The 17,913-nt window shown below is 44.3% G+C and overlaps 1 protein-coding gene across 2 annotated transcripts in view; it reads left to right on the top strand.

Moving 5' to 3' along the window:
* fam160a1a (family with sequence similarity 160 member A1a) overlaps positions 1-17,116 on the top strand; it is a 34,987-nt gene extending 17,871 nt beyond the window's left edge. For both annotated transcript variants that reach the window (XM_037106869.1, XM_037106878.1), the window contains exons 4-13: positions 3,397-4,077; positions 7,101-7,259; positions 7,400-7,486; positions 7,597-7,764; positions 8,932-9,011; positions 9,190-9,392; positions 10,990-12,000; positions 12,099-12,277; positions 12,604-12,724; positions 14,049-17,116. In XM_037106869.1, coding sequence (XP_036962764.1) covers positions 3,397-4,077; positions 7,101-7,259; positions 7,400-7,486; positions 7,597-7,764; positions 8,932-9,011; positions 9,190-9,392; positions 10,990-12,000; positions 12,099-12,277; positions 12,604-12,724; positions 14,049-14,251 — 2,892 coding nt within the window. In that variant the 3' untranslated portion in view covers positions 14,252-17,116. The remainder of the gene's footprint in view (positions 1-3,396; positions 4,078-7,100; positions 7,260-7,399; positions 7,487-7,596; positions 7,765-8,931; positions 9,012-9,189; positions 9,393-10,989; positions 12,001-12,098; positions 12,278-12,603; positions 12,725-14,048) is intronic.
* Positions 17,117-17,913: the final 797 nt, after the last annotated feature.

The raw sequence follows: 17,913 nt of genomic DNA, 5'->3' as shown, positions 1-17,913 counted from the left end.
AATGTTCTGGTGTCTGTGCTCCTCTGTGACAGTAAACTGAATATCTTTGGGTTGTGATCAAAAGACATTTGAGGTTGTTTGTATTTGTCATCGTGGGCTTTGGGAAGTGAAAATCAACATTTTTGGGATTAAATATTAGAGAAAATGAGTGACAGATAAATCGACAATGAGAATAACGGTCAGTCGAAGCCCTTAACCACAAAGTTTCAAACACTTATTGTTATTCCAGCTGAGTATTTTTGTCTTAAAATAAATCTGTAGGAGAACTTGAATAGTTTCCTCTTTGGCAAGTAATGCATGTTTTCTGATTTGTGTTTCATTCCTCGGCTTTCTCGACGGATACATTTATTCTATTACATCAGTTTGATAAACTGACCTTCAAGTTTCACCATCAATCTCGTAAATCATAGCTCGACCAAACATTTCACTTCTAGAAAAAACAAGTTCTATTGAATAGACTTTTCATGAAGTTGAATGGCTGCAGTGACCTGTATCACGCCGGATGCATCAGTTGGTTTGCGGTTGGTGAATTCAGACCGATGTGGAGGAGCTGGGCTGTAAGTGAGCTTATTGTTTTGAAGACAAACTAAGGCTTTACAGTGGAGTCCAGACCAGAGACACATTTGGCACTGAACACGACAGTATGCCGACCATTGTTTTGATTCACAGGCTGTAGTTTGTTTTTACCACATGCATACAATCCTGTCTGCTGACAGACGGCTAATCAGGAATCTATTTATCATCCTCACAGATTCACAGGGTCAATACGGGTTATTATTTTGTTTTTTAGGCAACTGTTTGTTTGAAAGCAACAGTTTTTGTGTGGCGATTTTATCAATACATGTCTCCTGATTTAGTTAGTAAGTTGTAATGATAAAATACAGGAGTCTGACTCATCTCGGCTTCTGACTGTGAGCAGGAGGGAAAAAAAAAAAAAGAACTCCGTGTTCCAGATTAAAACTCGTTTTTGCTTCGGGCAGACCGGCAGCACAATTCCACTCATGCAGAGTCTCATTTCCATGCCTAGTTAATCTGCAGCCCTGATAAGCGCCCTCTTGACTTTGGTTTCAGTTCGGAAAACCTTGAAATCCGAGTAACACGTTGTAAGTAATATTGGCCTCTTCCCTGTGTAAGCGTCGCCCGGCCTGCTTTTTGGTGGCAGATTAGGTTTATGTTCATTTGCTGCGTGTTATCTGCGGCTCTCCAGGCCTCACAGAGCTCATTGTTGTTTGTTGTGACACGCAAAGTGATCCGTCAGCCTCCGCGGCTGCCAGCGATCTTTAACTACGGACAGTGAAGTACGGGCAGTTTGTTCCTCGTGTCTGTGGCTCCTCGGAGGGCTCTGACTCACTCCTCCATTCAAGTTTTATGAATGTCTGTTCTGTGTCGTTCGGTTCATGTGGAAACACTCCCATCCAGTGTGCGCTACACTGAGGAGCGTCTTCAGATTTGATGCGACAAATTTGCATGATGAGAACTCGACAAGCTTTTATAGGCTCTGCTGTTCCTTCTGTCCTCTGTCTTATTGACACTGCGTGATTTTGATTTATATTCCTTAATGTTGTTGGGTTTAGTACGACCCTGGAAACATTATTGACTGCTCTGTGGAAACTACAGAAACACTAGTAAAGAATAAAGACCAAACAGTTCACTGGTCTAAGACCAAATCAAAACAGTAGATGTCAAACTAAATGGTAAACAGGTGTTGGAAGTAAATTAGCTTTGTCAGTGCTCTGATCCCTCAGGTAAAGTTCTGTTTTGCTGCTGTCAACTAAAAAAAAATTAAAGCACAGATGTTGAGTGTGAATTTTGGATACTTTTGGCGATACTAACACCTTGAAATTGGCCCCTGCTGCTGGAATCTGACACCGCGTATGTCACCTTGTATTAATAATGCATAAGATATGCATCAAAACACCCATCTAGTCCGGTTACTCCCCAAGCTGACTAATCACAAAAACTTCAGAGGTTTAAGAAAAAACACCAGCATCAGCAAATTTGGCACAGATGCATTGTCGCAACTTCTTCTAAAACAACTTTTTAGCACAGTTTTATCCCTAATTATCCCTAACACATTTTTTTTTTAATGTATTCAAAAAAAGTCAACAAATATACACAGACAATTAAACTGATTATTGGATCTGGATACTAAAATTGGTTTTGCAGCTGACATACATAAAGGAAAGAAAGGAGAAAGGAATTTTACATTTAATCTGTGTCAACGCATCCCTTCATGTTACTCTTATAAAATAAAACAGAGATTTAAAAGTGAAAACAAAACAAAAACTGAGAAGTGGATCTTTTTCGCGTGACAGAACGTAATGTCCCACATCCTCAGTGAACTGTAGTGAAGTGTTTTTCTTTTAGATGCAAAGAGTACATCAGTGTATGTCTGGCTAGGGTTTAAAAAAACATTACACATATTTATGGTCTTGTTGTAATTTTTAGGACATGAACCAGAACTTTCTCCCTACATTCTCTTTGCATTGTCCTGCTCATTCTCAACAGGTCTGCACAGATCTACAGACATCTGAAAACCACCCAGTAAATCCATAGTCCATAGATTTGTTTTGTTTGATTTCCTCGAGTATGACAGCGGGATGCTTCCCTCAGCCTCTCACCCTACAGCCACACTGACACATCAGTTTGTGCAGCCTCTACTTTATTGAACCACAGTAAGAAGAATAAAATAATAAAATCATGCTTACTTGCAGCTGCTTTGCAAATAATACTCATACTCCAGTAATCATAGTTAAACAGACTTGTACCTCGTCTGCACCTTACCTTGATACAGTCAGTGTGATGCAAGCAGGCAGCCTACAATCACAATCTGACTCTGTGAGTAAAATCCTCAAAGTGATCCTCACCCTGACCCCTTTCCTGTCACTGCTGTGACGGCCGGGGAGCCTGAACTGGACCGATTTGCTTAGCCCGAGGCCACTGGGCCAGGCCCCATCGGGCTCAGATGGGGATTACGCACTGTGTTCTCTTGTTTCCATCGGCCGTGCCCAGTTCTCTTGTGCACAGCCAGTTATTGTCATGGCAGCAGTGGCAGGCCGGGGACAGTGGCTCCTTTATTGTGACTCCGGTTTCTACGCAGCGGACACACAAGGGAGGGAGCGGATACACAAAGGGCTGTTTCACTCTGTGCTACCAGACAGAGTTTATCTGAACTGTGCGGCTGCTCTATTTACACCCCATTATTGATGATCATCCTGCCAGGAAGAGGAGTGATTTTACCTGCAGTGTAACAAAACCGCTTTAAATAGGCAATACTGACTATGGCACAAAAATCATTCTGCACAGTGAAGCTTAAAAACTCAACAAGAAGAAATGCTTTATTTTTGATTGGAGAGGAAGTTTAATTGATATTTCTTTTGGTCTCTCTCTCTGTAGGTGGTGAAGATCCTAGAAAAACATGATCCCCTTCGCAGCGGCTCCACCCTGACCTCCATGAACGTCATCAACCTCACCACCGGCTCCAGCGGCAGCCCCCGTTTCGGCCCCATCCCCGGAGACGAGGCGAACGCGGTGCAGAATTATGTGGAGCACATGCTGTTCCTCCTGATGGAGGAGGAGAGCGGTCAGGCTGGAGCCATGGGCCCCATCCTGGAGTTCGTGGTGATGGAGAACGTGATGGAGCGCCTGTTCGTATGGAGCCTCCGCAGGGAGTTCACGGACGACATGAAGCTGGAGCAGCTGAAGATGTACGAGATGCTGGTGGGCCAGGCGCGGCAGCCGCTGCTGCACCACAAGCCCATCCTGCGGCCGCTCATGATGCTGCTGTCGTCCTGCTCGGGCACAGCGGCGCCGCAGGTGGAGGCTGAGCTGGTGCTGCTGCTCAACCAGCTGTGCTGCGTGCTGGCGAAGGACCCTTCGATTCTGGAGCTGTTCTTCCACACCAGCGAGGACCAGGGAGCCACCAACTTCCTCATCTTCTCCCTGCTCATCCCCTTCATCCACAGAGAGGGCACAGTGGGCCAGCAGGCCAGAGACGCACTGCTGCTCATCATGTCGCTGTCGGCAGAGAACGAGCGAGTGGCCAGACACGTGGCAGAGAATACCTACTTCTGTCCGGTCAGTCCCGCATGATGAATTACCTTTCCTTCTCCCTTTCTCTTGTCGTTGTTCTCCTGTAGTCTGGTAGTATTTCCCCGGGCTCAGTTCCTCTCCTCTTTAATTTTCAGGATCAGATCGGCCAAGTATATGTACACATACACCATTCAGCCACAACATTAGAGCTGCTAACAGGTGAAGTGAATAACTTCGGTCATCTAGTTACAATGCAGTGTTCTGCTGGGACATCTTGGGTCCTGGCATTCACATTGATGCCGCTTGACACGCACCAAAGAGCTCAAGGCGTCAACCTCGCCTCGTAATTCCCCAAATCCCAGGCCAATCAAGTATCCGTGGGATGTGTCATGAAGGCAGCCCACAGGACCTAAAGGATCCGCAGCCAATGCCCCAGGTACACCACAGGCCACCTCCAGAGGTCATGTGTCAGTCAAGTTTGAGCCACAGCAGGTCCTCGATAGATCCAACTTGTTCCAGGACGTCCTACGGATGCTAGATTGGTTTGAGATCTGGGGAATTAGAGGACCGGGTTGAAGCCTGGAGCTCTTTCTCATGTTCCTTGGGTCATTCCCTGAGCAGTTTTCATGATGTGTTCGAGCTCATTGTCCTGCTGTTGATGCCACTGCCATCAAGGAATGCCCTCGCCATTAGAGGGTGTTTTTCCCTGGAGATTCACGTTTATCATCGCCCTCTTCTGGTTTCTTCTCTGGGTCATAATTCTCCTGTATTTCCATTTGATTTATAACAAATTTCCCTTTAAGTAATGGTGACCTATTTCTGGCCCTGCAGAGAATGTTGTTCCTCATCCTCCTCATTTAGTGATGGACACGCAAAGAAATTACAAAGAGAAAGAAATACTCAATACGCAAACTTCAAATGTCCCAAAGAGAAGAAGTCATCTTTTTTATGGAAAGTTTTTAAGGAGCGGGGCATGCATTTTGTATAATCAGCTGCATTGATATTTTTTTTATAATCGCGGGGGTTGTACTGTGACAGCCATCATTGAGAAGCGGTAGGACCGTGGCATGCACAGATAATAAATTAATGAATGAAAAGTGATGAATTTTGCTGTTGCAGGACTCTTTAAAAGTCACCAGAATGCAAGAAACTAACTTTTTGGGGGGGGTGAATGATCCCCCAGACCCTCCGCTTTCATCGCTATTTGAGTTCCCAAGGTTGGCAAGTATGTGGGTTGGGTTGTACTCGTCAAGTGGCACCCACATGAATACCAGGACCCAAAGTTTCCCAGCAGAACATTTCATTGTAATGAGATGATCAAAGTTTTTCACTTCCGCCTGTCAGTCCTTTTTTACGGCTGTGGCTGATGGCTTACAAATTATACATACAAATTAGGTACATCGCACAGGATTTATATTGATTTTTTTCAAACAACTCAGCCTTTCTGTGCGAGGACTTCTTCATTCTTATTCTCTCGCCAGCCACTAGAAAAAGATCCCAGACCTCTCCGTGACCCTGGGCATCACAATCAGCCCCGAAGATATGCAGATGAATTCACAAAGTCACTCGAAGCTAGGTTAAAACACCTCTGGCATTTGAATGTCGCGAATGTCTGGCATTCATAAGATTATAATGGCATGGCTGCTGGCTTATCCCATGCAAATAAAGCCATTTACCCGCAGATGCAGACGTCGCAGTGAAAAACAGCTTTTGATGCGATGCCAGGTTCACAACTGTAGTCTGAATTTAATTGGTTCCACTGGATAAGCTACAAGGGATAATCCTACAGAGGACGTATGCATCAATACAACACTAATGATGCACTCATCCTACAGTTAAATTAGTCCGCGGTGTGATCGCTCTGTCGTTGCTTGAAATCCAACACCGTAAACACTTAAATCATGCAGATACCGACTGTTTGTTGTGAGGAAAAGCCTCCTGACATTAATGCATTAATTAGTGACCTAATTACCATATCGGGGTGATTACAACAGGAGAGTTATAGGCTATAAAACTCTTCCCTGCTCAAATATTTATAGAGGCGACCTGTAGGAGGCATAAATCCATATGGGTGCTGTCTGGCTGTACGAGGAGGAACAGGCTGGCTGATCTGTAGGCTGCCGCAGCGCTCTGCTTACATCTGCATCGCATTATCAAAAAGGGCAGAAGAAGAAAATGATTTACAAAACTAGTTAGCATCGTGGCGAGCAGTAAAACCCCGTCATAAATTTGCTGTGCATTGTAGAGAAGCTACGTTTGTATTATTTATGTCATACACTGCCTCATTTATGTCTAACGAAGCCCGTGAAGTGTGATAACTTATGTCAGATTATTTTTCAGTTTGTTTATTCAAAAAACCATCTAGTAGATGTAACCATCTTTACAGGTTAGCTGTGGTTAGCTGAATAGCTAAAATTAATTCCAAGTTCAGCATTAAAAAAACAAACAGCTTGACAAAGAGAAGCCTTGTAGTTCCAGGTAAATTTATAAAACTATAAATTTAATAATAAAAACAGTCAACATTCGTGCTAGCAGCTCTTTTTAGCTATAAGCATAAATGTAGCTAGCACGCAACATAGGCACTGAAGTGTTTTTAGCACGCTAACACACAGATGAAGTGTTTACCATCTAAGTTTAGTGTTAGCATGCTAAATTGAGCTAAATAGCGCTAAACACAGAGTTGAGCTGAGGCTGCCAATGGGATCAAAATTGATAGTATAAATTATAGATGGAGCTCCGGGGTAATAAAAGTCTCCACTGGTTTCAACAAGAAGTTAGGATTGTATGTAAGCCCATGAGAAAATGACCCCTCTTCTCCACCTGACTTATTCCCTCAGTAAACAATTTCCTAGTTAGTTTATGGTCTCAGTCGCTAGTTTCAGGTCTTCTTCAGCTAAACATGATGTTCTTTCTGTTAATGATGGTCCCGTTCAGAGTGAAATAGACGATAATGCGGTGTATGCTTTAGGGTGTGGCTACCTATGAGTAGCAAGTCGCTACTAGTGAATAATCCCGAATCACTTATTGACCTTCAGTCGAATGATGACTCTCCCTCCCTCCCTCCTCAGGTGCTGGCCACAGGGCTGAGCGGCCTGTACTCCTCTCTGCCCACCAAGCTGGAGGTTCCCAACGAGGAGTGGCACTGCCTTCACAAAGAGGACTGGCTCAAGATGCCGTCCCTCGTCCAGTTTCTCAACTCGCTGGAGTTCTGCAACGCCGTCATTCAGGTGAAGACACGTGACGAAGGCCGAACGCACGTGGCTCGGCCGCATTAAAAATGAATCTGCACGTGGCAGTTGGCTGCAACCTTCTGCCTGACTGCACTCTTGACTGACGCGTGCCTTTTTTATTATTAATCTTTCCCCAGGTGGCTCATCCTGATATCAGGGACCAGCTGGTTGGTTACATCTACAATGGATTCCTCGTGCCTGTCCTTGCGCCGGCTCTCCACAAGGTTGGTGCTCCTTTTCATTTTAGCCATGCTTCACATAAAGAAACATCCCAACACCAGATTCTTGTTCTATAAGTTGACGTCACGCTTCTCGTCCTCCTGCCGCTGTGTAGCTGACACTGGAGGAGGTGATGACCACCACGGCGTACCTCGACCTCTTCCTGAGGAGCGTAACCGAGCCGGCTCTGCTGCAGACTTTCCTCTCCTTCATCCTCCTTCACCGTCACGAGAGCGTCCACATTCTAGACACCCTCGTCAGCCGCATCAACACCCCTTTCCAGGTAGAGGATGAAGCCCGATCTACATGTCTTCTCTTACAAACACACGCTCCGAGTCCTGGAAATACTACCCCAGATGCTTTAAACGTCGGCACCAAAATCTGGCAGATTGTTGCCATGGCGACGCTCAGTCGCAGTGATATCAGTACATTAACACAGTCCTATAGGGTTGGAACATCTTGCTCAGATGCTCTGGCAGGGCTAAAATCATTTACATGAATAAGTAATGTGTTCTTTACATTGCTGTCTGGCTGTGTAAGTGGTTCGGGGAGTTCCCTCCAGTGTTTGCTATCAGTCAGCATTGACACACCTGCGACTCAGTGGAAAATAAGAGACTTATTTGCTTTTCAAATATTTGACCTCGGGCCAAATTAAACATTGACTAGCATGCAAATATTCCACATATCAACATTTTCAGATTTCAGTTTTTTATTTCCTACTTCGCTTTTACCTTTTTGATAACTTTAAAATCAGCCACTTCTTAGGTCGTCATGCCCTTTGCTCTGTTTGAGCTTTCAGCACCTGTCTGGAGGAAAAATGTACACATAAGAGCCCTTTTCACATGGGACTAGTATAACCAGGGGACCTCATGCCATCTATAAATGACCCCCTAACATCTGTGTGAAACTGACATTATCCCCTCGATAAGACATGGAGGCTCCACGTGAAAAGCATGTTTCATTAGAGAAGCATCTGTTCGTCACTGTTAAGAGCTGATTTGACCACTTTTCCCGCATGTGTTAGAAGCACAAATACACATTGGCAGCACATTTAGCTCAAGTGACAGCTGCTTTGTGGCTGCACCAGAGCGACTTTCTGTTGCTCCCCTTGTCCTCTGTCATCACCTTCTTTAAACATCCGCAGAGCTGCTCTCACAGCAAATTTCACTCATTGTTCAGCAGATACAGATAATTACTTCCTTCTCATTGCAGATAAGATAACACATGACAACAAATTATTTTGCATTTGTATTTTTAAAAAGAAGTTCCCACCCTGTAGTTCACACGCCAGCGTAAGGAAAGTTAAAATTAAACTGATTTGCTCTATTTAAACTCATCTTCAGCCATGTTTTGCAGTACAGCTCTGTTGATGTCTGTCTCTCAGTGGCAGCAGTATTAACAAAAGGCCCCCTCAGTTGTTGTAACGTGTTTCATTTGTGTGTCTCTCCAGTTGGGCACCGTGTCACTGGCGCTCTTCCGGACCCTCATCGGCTTATACTGCGAGGATGTGATGCTGCAGCTCGTGTTGAGGTGAGTGGCATGCACGCAGACGGAGCGCGCTACGTCTAATTGGTTTATGACGTGATGGGCTCGTACTCTCTCCCCCCCCACGCAGACTTGTGTTGCCATCTGTCTGCCCTCCCCCTCCCTTCCTCGACCACCCGTCGGTTCCCCCACTAACAGGATCCGTTCCCGTCTGCCTCCCCAGGTACCTGATCCCCTGTAATCACATGATGTTGAGTCAGAGACGCGTGGTGAGGGAGAGGGACTGCTACTCTGTGTCAGCCGCCAAGATCCTGGCATTAACGCCGTCCTGCTGCTCTCCGGATCGCAGCCCCCCACCCCTCCGACAGCTGGACTCCATCCTCTTTTCCAAGGGTGCGGAGACTCCCAACAGCACCAGAGCCACAGGTAAGAGGGACATTTTGTGTGGTTTATTACAGCTGGGATCTTATTTTTTATTTTATAGCTTTGGACATAATTTCAGGAGCTTATTATGACAACATTTCGCTCGCCAAAGTAGTTTGGCCGATCTGGGAACAGGGAGACTCTGAGGGTGATCACACGGGTTGTGAACAAGCTGCAACAGTTTTGTAATATTATGTAAACCACTTTATTTGGAGGTAAAACAGAAAGTGAGGTATTAATCCCTCACGGCACGGGAGAACGGTGCACACACACACACACACACACACACACACAACTATTTGAACAAGGACAATGATCTGTAAACTGTGATGAGTGAAACCTGCGTGTTTGTTTACAACCTGCCTGAGCGTCTGCTCGTGTTTGCTGCCATGTTTGGCTTCGGCAGCGTCTCCGCGTTCCCAGATCACAGCAATAACTGCGTCGGGATGGTGTTGTCGGAGTGCAGCTCATTATGATCCTAGTTGAAAGTCAGACGGAAGCTGGTTGACTCAGCCCTGCAACCTTTCTGAAGGCCCCGTTTCTGTAGGCATCCACACCTTTTCCTGAACTAGGGTTGAAACCGTGTGAGAATTTTATGGTGCAATAACAGAAAATCCGAAAAATGTCTGTATGACAGTTATTATCAGTTACAGTGAGCCTTAAAAGGAATGAAAACAGCCAGCTGTCCGTCTGTACATATGCATGTCCATCAGTCCCATTCTTGTGAACATGATATCTGAAGAATGCATTCTGGGAATCGTTATCAAATTTGGCACAATTGTCCACTTGGACTCAAAGATGAACCGATTTCATGTTGGTGGTCAAAGGTTAAAGGTCAAGGTTAACGGTGCATAGAGGGAATATATCAGTGGGCAAGACTGGTTAAACAAACCCTTTAATATAATTTCACAAATGATCTTATCCAGATTGTGGTGAATTTAAAATTCTTATGTTTTTTTGATGACGGTAACAAAGTAGAGTTCAAGACCTTGATAACCATCCATTGTGATACCTCGGTATACGCCACTTACATGAGACTGGAGAGACTGTTGAATACTGTGAGCCAACATGAATTGCTGTTTTTCAGCCACATGTGTAATCAGCTTTTGTGGATGATTTTTTTTTTTTCCTTCTTCGCTGCTTTCAAATCAGCTGCAAGTCGAATTCACCCAGAGGATTTGACTATTCGTAACGCGTGTGCTTGTTATAACCTTTGTATTGGTGGTGTGCTGTCAGAGCAAGTGGAACAAACCAGGCATTACAGAGGAAACATGGAAAATGATTCATTGCAGCAGTTAGAGTGCTGGAACCAAAACGGCCATAATAAAGATGGCGTGTTAACGTTACTCGCTCGGATCTGGTTTCAAACAAACACTGCAAGATGTTGAGCTGCATTAACTTGGGACGTGAACATATAGCAGGGCTGATTATTTATGTCATGTTTTATCACATAGTGAGATCTCCTGCTGTGTCGCTGTGTTACATCACTTTACCCCCTGCAGTCACATGTCAAACTCATTATTTCGGCTCTGCGTGAGTGCGGCGCCGAGGCGCTGCACGCCAGCTTTTATCAACCCTACCTGTTTTTTTATTTCCCCAGAGGAGAACGAGAGCTTCCTAGAAGAGGATGACGGCTCTGGTAACTCCTGCACCATCGGCTCAGAAATCTACCTGGATGTCAGCTATCTTCATTACCTCTACGACGCCCGCCTGAGCATCAGCAGCTGCATACGGGCCTGCCGGGTGTGGTCGGCCCTCTACGACAGCGAGGACCCGCCTCCTGAGAAATACCAGCCCGGCGTCCTGGAGGAGTCAGCACTGACGAGAACCCAGATGGTTCTCAAGAGAGTCCCTAAACCAGTGGTGCCTCGCCCGCAACACCGCCCGCCGCCGACTGCAGAGCTTCCCTCTGTCAACCAGCTGGAGCTGGAGTGGGATGATAGTTACGATGCGTGCCCAGTGCAGACAGCCGAGGCTCCTGTGGAGAGTAAACCTCCGCAGCAGCCTCCTGCCGAGCCCCCAAAGCACATCCAGGAGATGAGGAAGACAGCCATTATGTTGGTCAAAGGCACATATATTGAGGAAAATGAGTTCCAGGACGACGTCATGGTCTACGATCTTGTGGCCAAGAAAGACGCCAGAGATAGCGAGCGTGGAAGGCTCAAATCAAGGGGGTCTGAATCGGAATCAACCCAACAGGGCTCTGCAGAACTTCCCCTCAAAAACGGACTCAGTCTAACACTCCCACCTTCTCTGATGGCTGATAACAGCATGAAGCCCTTGGAGCCCAAGGCCACAGGTCAGACAGATTGTAATTCCAACCTCCAAAACAACAACACCGCTGCCGCTGAGCTGGGCGACGACCTTTTGGCCCAGTACGAGGAGCTCATTCGCACGTTGGACAGTGAAGCGGGCGGAAAACAGGTCAAAAGTGACACAGAGGTGAAGAAGCCTGTCGCACCTGTGGCAGAGATGGAGGAGGTGGAGGAGGAGGAGATGGATTTCACCTCCTTCTCTGCCGAGACACCGGAGCCGGAGAAAGTGCAATCACCGTTTGGGCCTAAGTTCTGCAGCGGGAGTGTTGGTAGAAGCCACTCAGTGCCTTTCACTGGTGAGTAAAGGCAAATCTGCATCATTTTCGACCAGCTTTACATTCAGAGGGCACGATTAAAAGATGAGTCATATTTTGTTTTTTTTTTCTTCATGCAGGTCCGTTCGTCAGTGTGCTGCTGTCCCGTATGGAGAACATGCTGTCCAACTCGCTCCACGTCAACCTGCTGTTGACGGGCATCCTGGCCCAGCTGGCGGCCTACCCTCAGCCTCTCCTGCGCTCCTTCCTCCTCAACACCAACTTGGTGTTTCAGCCGACGGTTCGCTCCCTTTACCAGGTAATAACGTTCGATCTGTATTTCACGCACGTGTCGGCAGCAGTGAGCCTTTTATTTTCTTCCTCCGAGGCATCATCAAGTAGACAAAAGGCAGAATAAGGGAGCATAAAAATAAGAGTTTTCATGTTTTCATCTTTTAAATCTGAGCGTTTGTAGCTGCTCTTAAGTAAAGAGGATTTGACCTGTTTTTTTTTTGTTTTTTTTTTTATGCACAGCTCAAGAGATCCTTCATTAATCCAATCAGGCTGCAGATTTTTAAGGTTGTCATCATTCATTTAGGCTCGAGTGTAAATACCGCAGACTGTAACTCTCCGTTTCCCCTTCAGGTACTCGCCACAGTGAAGCACCAGATAGAAGAGCTGGCCGCCAGCAGGAAAGACTTCCCCGAGCTGATCACTGCCGCCCAACACTGGCTGCTGGCCAGGGAGACGTCCTTCATGACAGCAGGTGACAACACCCACTGTTTTCTGTTGATCTATGAAATATCAAGTGTTTAAAATATTCTCATTCAATACTGACTCCATTACATACAGGGCGGACGTTTAAAAGAGTGGTTTGACATTTTGGGAAATTGACTTTTTTGCTTTCTCCCTTAGAGGGAAGTGAGAAGATTGATTCCCCTCTACTCTACCTAAATATAAAAGCAGTCACAGGTTTCAGGGGAAAAGTTCCATGTTGTTTCAAAAGCGTGTGACTTATTTGATGTTTAATGAACTGAATGAGTCAGAGGATCAGTTCTAAGAGTAAATATCGGGTCTTGGGTAGTAATCTAGAAAATCTACTAATCTTGTTTGTGTGTTTAACGTTACAACTCGAGGAGCAGTGGGTTATTCCCTCAGGCGAACTCTGCAGAAATGTAGTCAGAGGCTGTGAGTGTGAACCATTGGGATCGGGCCAGTGTGTTTATTAATGAGCTTTAGAAATGCTCGTAGGCAAAAAAAATGTCACCTTCGGACGGCGAGCAGGCTGAGTCACCCTCTGCCTTCAGTCTTTTGTGCTGAGCCAACACTACTAAAGGTTTATCTCCCGAAATGTCAGACTTTTCCTTTATCATCCTCAGAAAAGCCGTCGTCTGCTACACGTATCTGTTCACATTTACTTACCGTAATTACATTAGCATGTTTTTTGAGACTTTCTAGCCTGAGATAATGATGTTGCCTTTTAAATTTTTGGGAATGTTTTGTTACCCAATAACTAGAATATAAACTGCACCGTCGTCGAGTTCCTCAATCTCGCTAAATTTGCCGTCAAAAATGGGTCAAGTTCAGAACAACAGTTGCATTCATTACGGCTCGTGTTCCGGCCTCTGTTGGGAATCTGAATAAATTCCACTTGATTTTTTTGTTAAGTCATGAGTCTTTGCAGTTTTGCTACAGCGGCGCCCCTGGAGTGCTGAGCCCCGTGTTTGAACTGGACTCCCCGCGGTTTTCGGAGTTGTACGAGCTAGGAGGGGGGAAAAAAAAAAAAAATCATTGGGAGAATGTTTGCGGAAAGATGAGAGCCAGGGATTTCTTAGATGGGGAAAATTTAAAGGGAATTTTTGAGTCGCTCAGCTGGAATATTTCTCCTTTCTTGTACATGTTCAGTGTTTTTCAATAAGAGAGGGGACACTCGAGATCCGACTTTCTTTTCGGAGAAATCATTAACAGGAATATATTATGTTTACAAAATGTCTCAAATTCCCGCTGAATTGCTTGGAAGATATCCGTGCATGACGTTATTTGTTTCCATTTTGTCAGTGTCACTTATCAAATCTCGATGTTCTCCGCAGACAAAAGTGGCGGCGGGGGCAGACACTCCTCCCACGGTGAGGCGGGAAGGATCCTGAAGAACTCGCCGCCACCGAAACCCAAAGCCATCTCTCTGGATCGGACAGACGTCTTCGCTACCGTCCTCTTCACGGAGTTCCTCAAAGAGCTGGCCGCTATTGCACAGGAGCACTCCATCTTATCGTACATTCCTATGGAAGAGTGATCGCGTCCCCGACAGGCCTCAGCTGAACTCTGAAAGATTTTAAAAGACTCTCTTTTTATGATGGTTTTCTAGTTTGTTTGTTTTTCCTGTCGTTTTCAGGCACAAAACCTCTTTTAGATCAAGTGATTTATACAACTGTTTTTAAAGAAATAAGTGTATTTATTTTCCAAGCAAAGATAATCAAGTCCATGTGCTTGTCAATCTCAACTTTGTAGTTGGTTTTTTTCCTTGCCAAACTTTTCGGCTAGACCTGTTTGATGAAGCCCGCACCAGCCGATTAATGCTCCAGGTCCACCAACCAAAGACTGTAAAGAGATGATTTTAAAAAACAAAAAACAGCTTTTTATTGAAAGCAATCAGCCCTTTTTTCTGGCCTCCAGGGTCCTCCGCCCTCTTTTCTGAATGTCTTCTACAGCCACAGCATGATGTCCGCTGCTCACTGTGGCTCTGTTGGATAACTCAGGTGGCCTTTTCTGGAGAGTCGTTTGCCTCTTTGTCAGCAGGACCGAGCACCACGCGGCGCAGCGACCGCTTCGGGAGCGCTTCAATCACAAAAATGTCACTTGAAGAAGAAGAAGAAGAAGAGGAAGGAGAAGGGCCGGCATCATCGAACACATCTGGACTCCTCCAGTCTTATGCAACTGTTACATGACTGCAATTTTCAGACAGTCACTTTTTTTTTTTTGTCTTGAACTTTACAAAGTGGGCTTTGTGTGTTATTTAGACATACATTTGTGTTTGGGGCGTTTTTTTTTTTCTGTTTAATTCATGACGGTACCTCAGGAGATTTTTTTTCTAACGCACGGTCTGTCCTCTCTGCTCTTAAACAATCTTCGGGTGAAGCAGCGTTTTCCTCTTAATGCACTAGTTTCTCACACTAATGGGCTCCACATATTTTTTGGTTATTTTTCCCTACATCACAGCACCGAAATCAGAATTATTCACGCTATATTTAATTTGCCTTACTTTAGTGACGCTAGACAGTGTACATATTGTAAGAAAAAAAAGTTGTAATGACGTAGAGACACTATGCAAATCGAGGATGTTTTTTGGGTATAATTAAGTTTGGGATATTTTCAGACTGGGATGGGGTATTTAAGCTTTTATGAGAGTTTCTATTGCCATATGTTTCCCTCTCTTTCAAAGAGGTTATATTGTGGCTAGTTGTTATGATTTGTCATCGTGTTCTATTTAGGGATTGTGTAGGGTGTTTAAAGTTGTGTTTAAAAGCCTGAAATCTCACTTTTTGGCAAACTGCTGGAAACCGCCTTTTTATTTCAGAGCAGGTTTTGCACACAGTTGTTAAAAATGAGGTAACGCGAGAGAAATATTTTGTTATGAAGCAGAAATACTTCTAAACTGGTGCCTGTATAATGATTTTGGAACACATTATTGCCTGATTTCAAATGGATTTACTCAGAAGTCCACAGTACAAGTTAGGGCTGCAGAATTAATTTTAAACATTTAAAGAATGGTGTTATGATAAATGCATTATCTAACTTTTTTTTAATATAATAAAGGTAAAAGCATATAGTTGATTCGAAACTGATTATTCCCACTAATTTTGAATCAGATCAAAATTGCATAAGCTTTCAAAATAATCACGATATGATAATTTTTTTTTTTTTGCTACGTTGTGCAGCCCTAGAATAAACTTAAAATGAAGCCATAAGAAAATTGTTAAGTTGAAGCCGTCCCATATTTTCTGTTTCATATGAATTGCTCTCAAGTGTCTCTGTTGACTTGATGGGGATTCTGTTGATGTTCTGTGGTCAAGATGTGCATAGTGCAGGAAATAGTTAATTATTGAAGTTAAGATCTTTAAATTTATGGAGGCAAGTATGTGAGAAATGATATATTAGAATAAGGGATGCACCGATTTATCCACCAAACATCAGTGTCGGCCGATATATATCATTGAGCAGGTCGTTGAACGGCGGGTTAAAAAGGCTTTTGCTACACCAGCTTTACAAAAGAAAAACTGTTTTATGTGTTAAAAGGTTGTGGCAAAGGTTGTTTCATAAATTTGTGCTCAGTCACCTGTAGCGTAAAGGAGCGCTGAATGACTTTTAAGCTGCTCACTTCATCATGAATGTGTCTTTGTTTTCCTGGGTAACGACTAAAACATCTGTGTCGGCTGTCTGCAAAACTGTTACTTGAAACATTGGCATCAGTATCGGCCTAGAACATCACAATCAGTGCATCCCTGATTACATCTGTTTATGCAGAACAAAGTTATGAAATGAATTGTTATGGACTGCAACTTCTAACAAAAACATCTATGTACTTTTATACAAACAGAATTTATTTGAAGAGGCAACTGTACATCCTGCAGTGTTGTCAAACTATCCTAGCTTGATGAATATCCGTCATCTCATTAATCCAGCTAATAAGACGATGAATCGTGTTCAGCTTTGGTTTTTTGTACATGGAGTGTGTATCTTGTTTCCTATTTAAATCCACTCAGTCGACAAATTATGCAGTAGGATCAGTTTGTACTTCTTTTTTTTTTTAATTTATAGAAATGGCTTTGAAATGTATATTTGTATCAATCAAAGCAAATCTTTTCTCTCCGGTAAAAGAATGTTTTCAGAGCACTTTATCAGCTTTTTCATACTGCAGTGCCACTCTCGCACCGCTGACCCTCAACCAGCTCAGATTCAGTCTGTGTAACGAGCCCGGTGCGGCCTCACAATAACTGACTCAGCAGCATCGTGGCGTGGAAAAAAAAACGGGTTCTTATTCCAAAGATTCATCCTCTCTGACACCATTGGGCCTCCAGTTTTCTATCCGAGATGTGATCAGGTTTCTGTTCCGACACAAAGGCATGCCTCTTTTAATAAAGACAACTTCTGACAAATGGAACTGGTTGCATTTAATGTGTTTCACTCTTCAAATTAAAAATAATAAAAAAAAAAGGTTTTCAAAGCACGAAACCTGGCTGCTCTATGAAATAGGTTTCATCTGACACAGTCGATATATTATTTCCTTTCTGCCAGAGGTGGCCGGTGGCTGTTTTTTTTTTTGTTTTTTTTCCTGCAGACGTTGACGTCCTCATTTAATTCACATTTCCTTTCCCCGAGCAGCCTTTTCCACCCGGGAGAGATTCTGTTAGAAAACTAGGTCTTGTTCCTCAGCAAACACGAGCGCTTGCACTCGCATACAATGACTGTGAAACACTGCAGAGATGAAGCAAACTGTGAAGGACAAGCTTCTTTTTTTAATTTTTTTTTGACGGCATCTTTTTTGCTGAGTGTACAGTGCCATGGCGCGCTTATGCATGCGAACAAGTTATTACACGGGTCAAGAAGCGTCGTGAAGGTAAATCAATGTGGGATGAACTTCAGGAAATGAATGAGGCTAAATATGGCCCGCTGGGGTCTCGTCACCTGCTGATGAGACATGTAAGAACTACAACAATTTGAGGCCAAGACCAGCAGAACAAAAAGTCTAACAATTATTTTTGGAGTGAGGGGGAAAAAAAAAAGCTTCCAACAGCTCAAGGGGCTGTGCAGCAGCCACACAGACAGCCTGCAAACAGGTGCAGCTGACCAGAAAACAACACCTGTGGCCATCTGCTGAGCAAATGTGAAAGATGGAACTTTTATTTTCTCCAAATTGGACACGACGCACAAACACCAGGGTTCTTTCTTGTAATAAAA

This window comes from Acanthopagrus latus, chromosome 1 (genome assembly GCF_904848185.1).
Source record: "Acanthopagrus latus isolate v.2019 chromosome 1, fAcaLat1.1, whole genome shotgun sequence".
Taxonomy (NCBI): Eukaryota; Metazoa; Chordata; class Actinopteri; order Spariformes; family Sparidae; genus Acanthopagrus; species Acanthopagrus latus.
The sequence above is the reverse complement of the archived record's forward strand: the minus strand, read 5'-3'. Positions and strand labels throughout refer to the sequence as shown.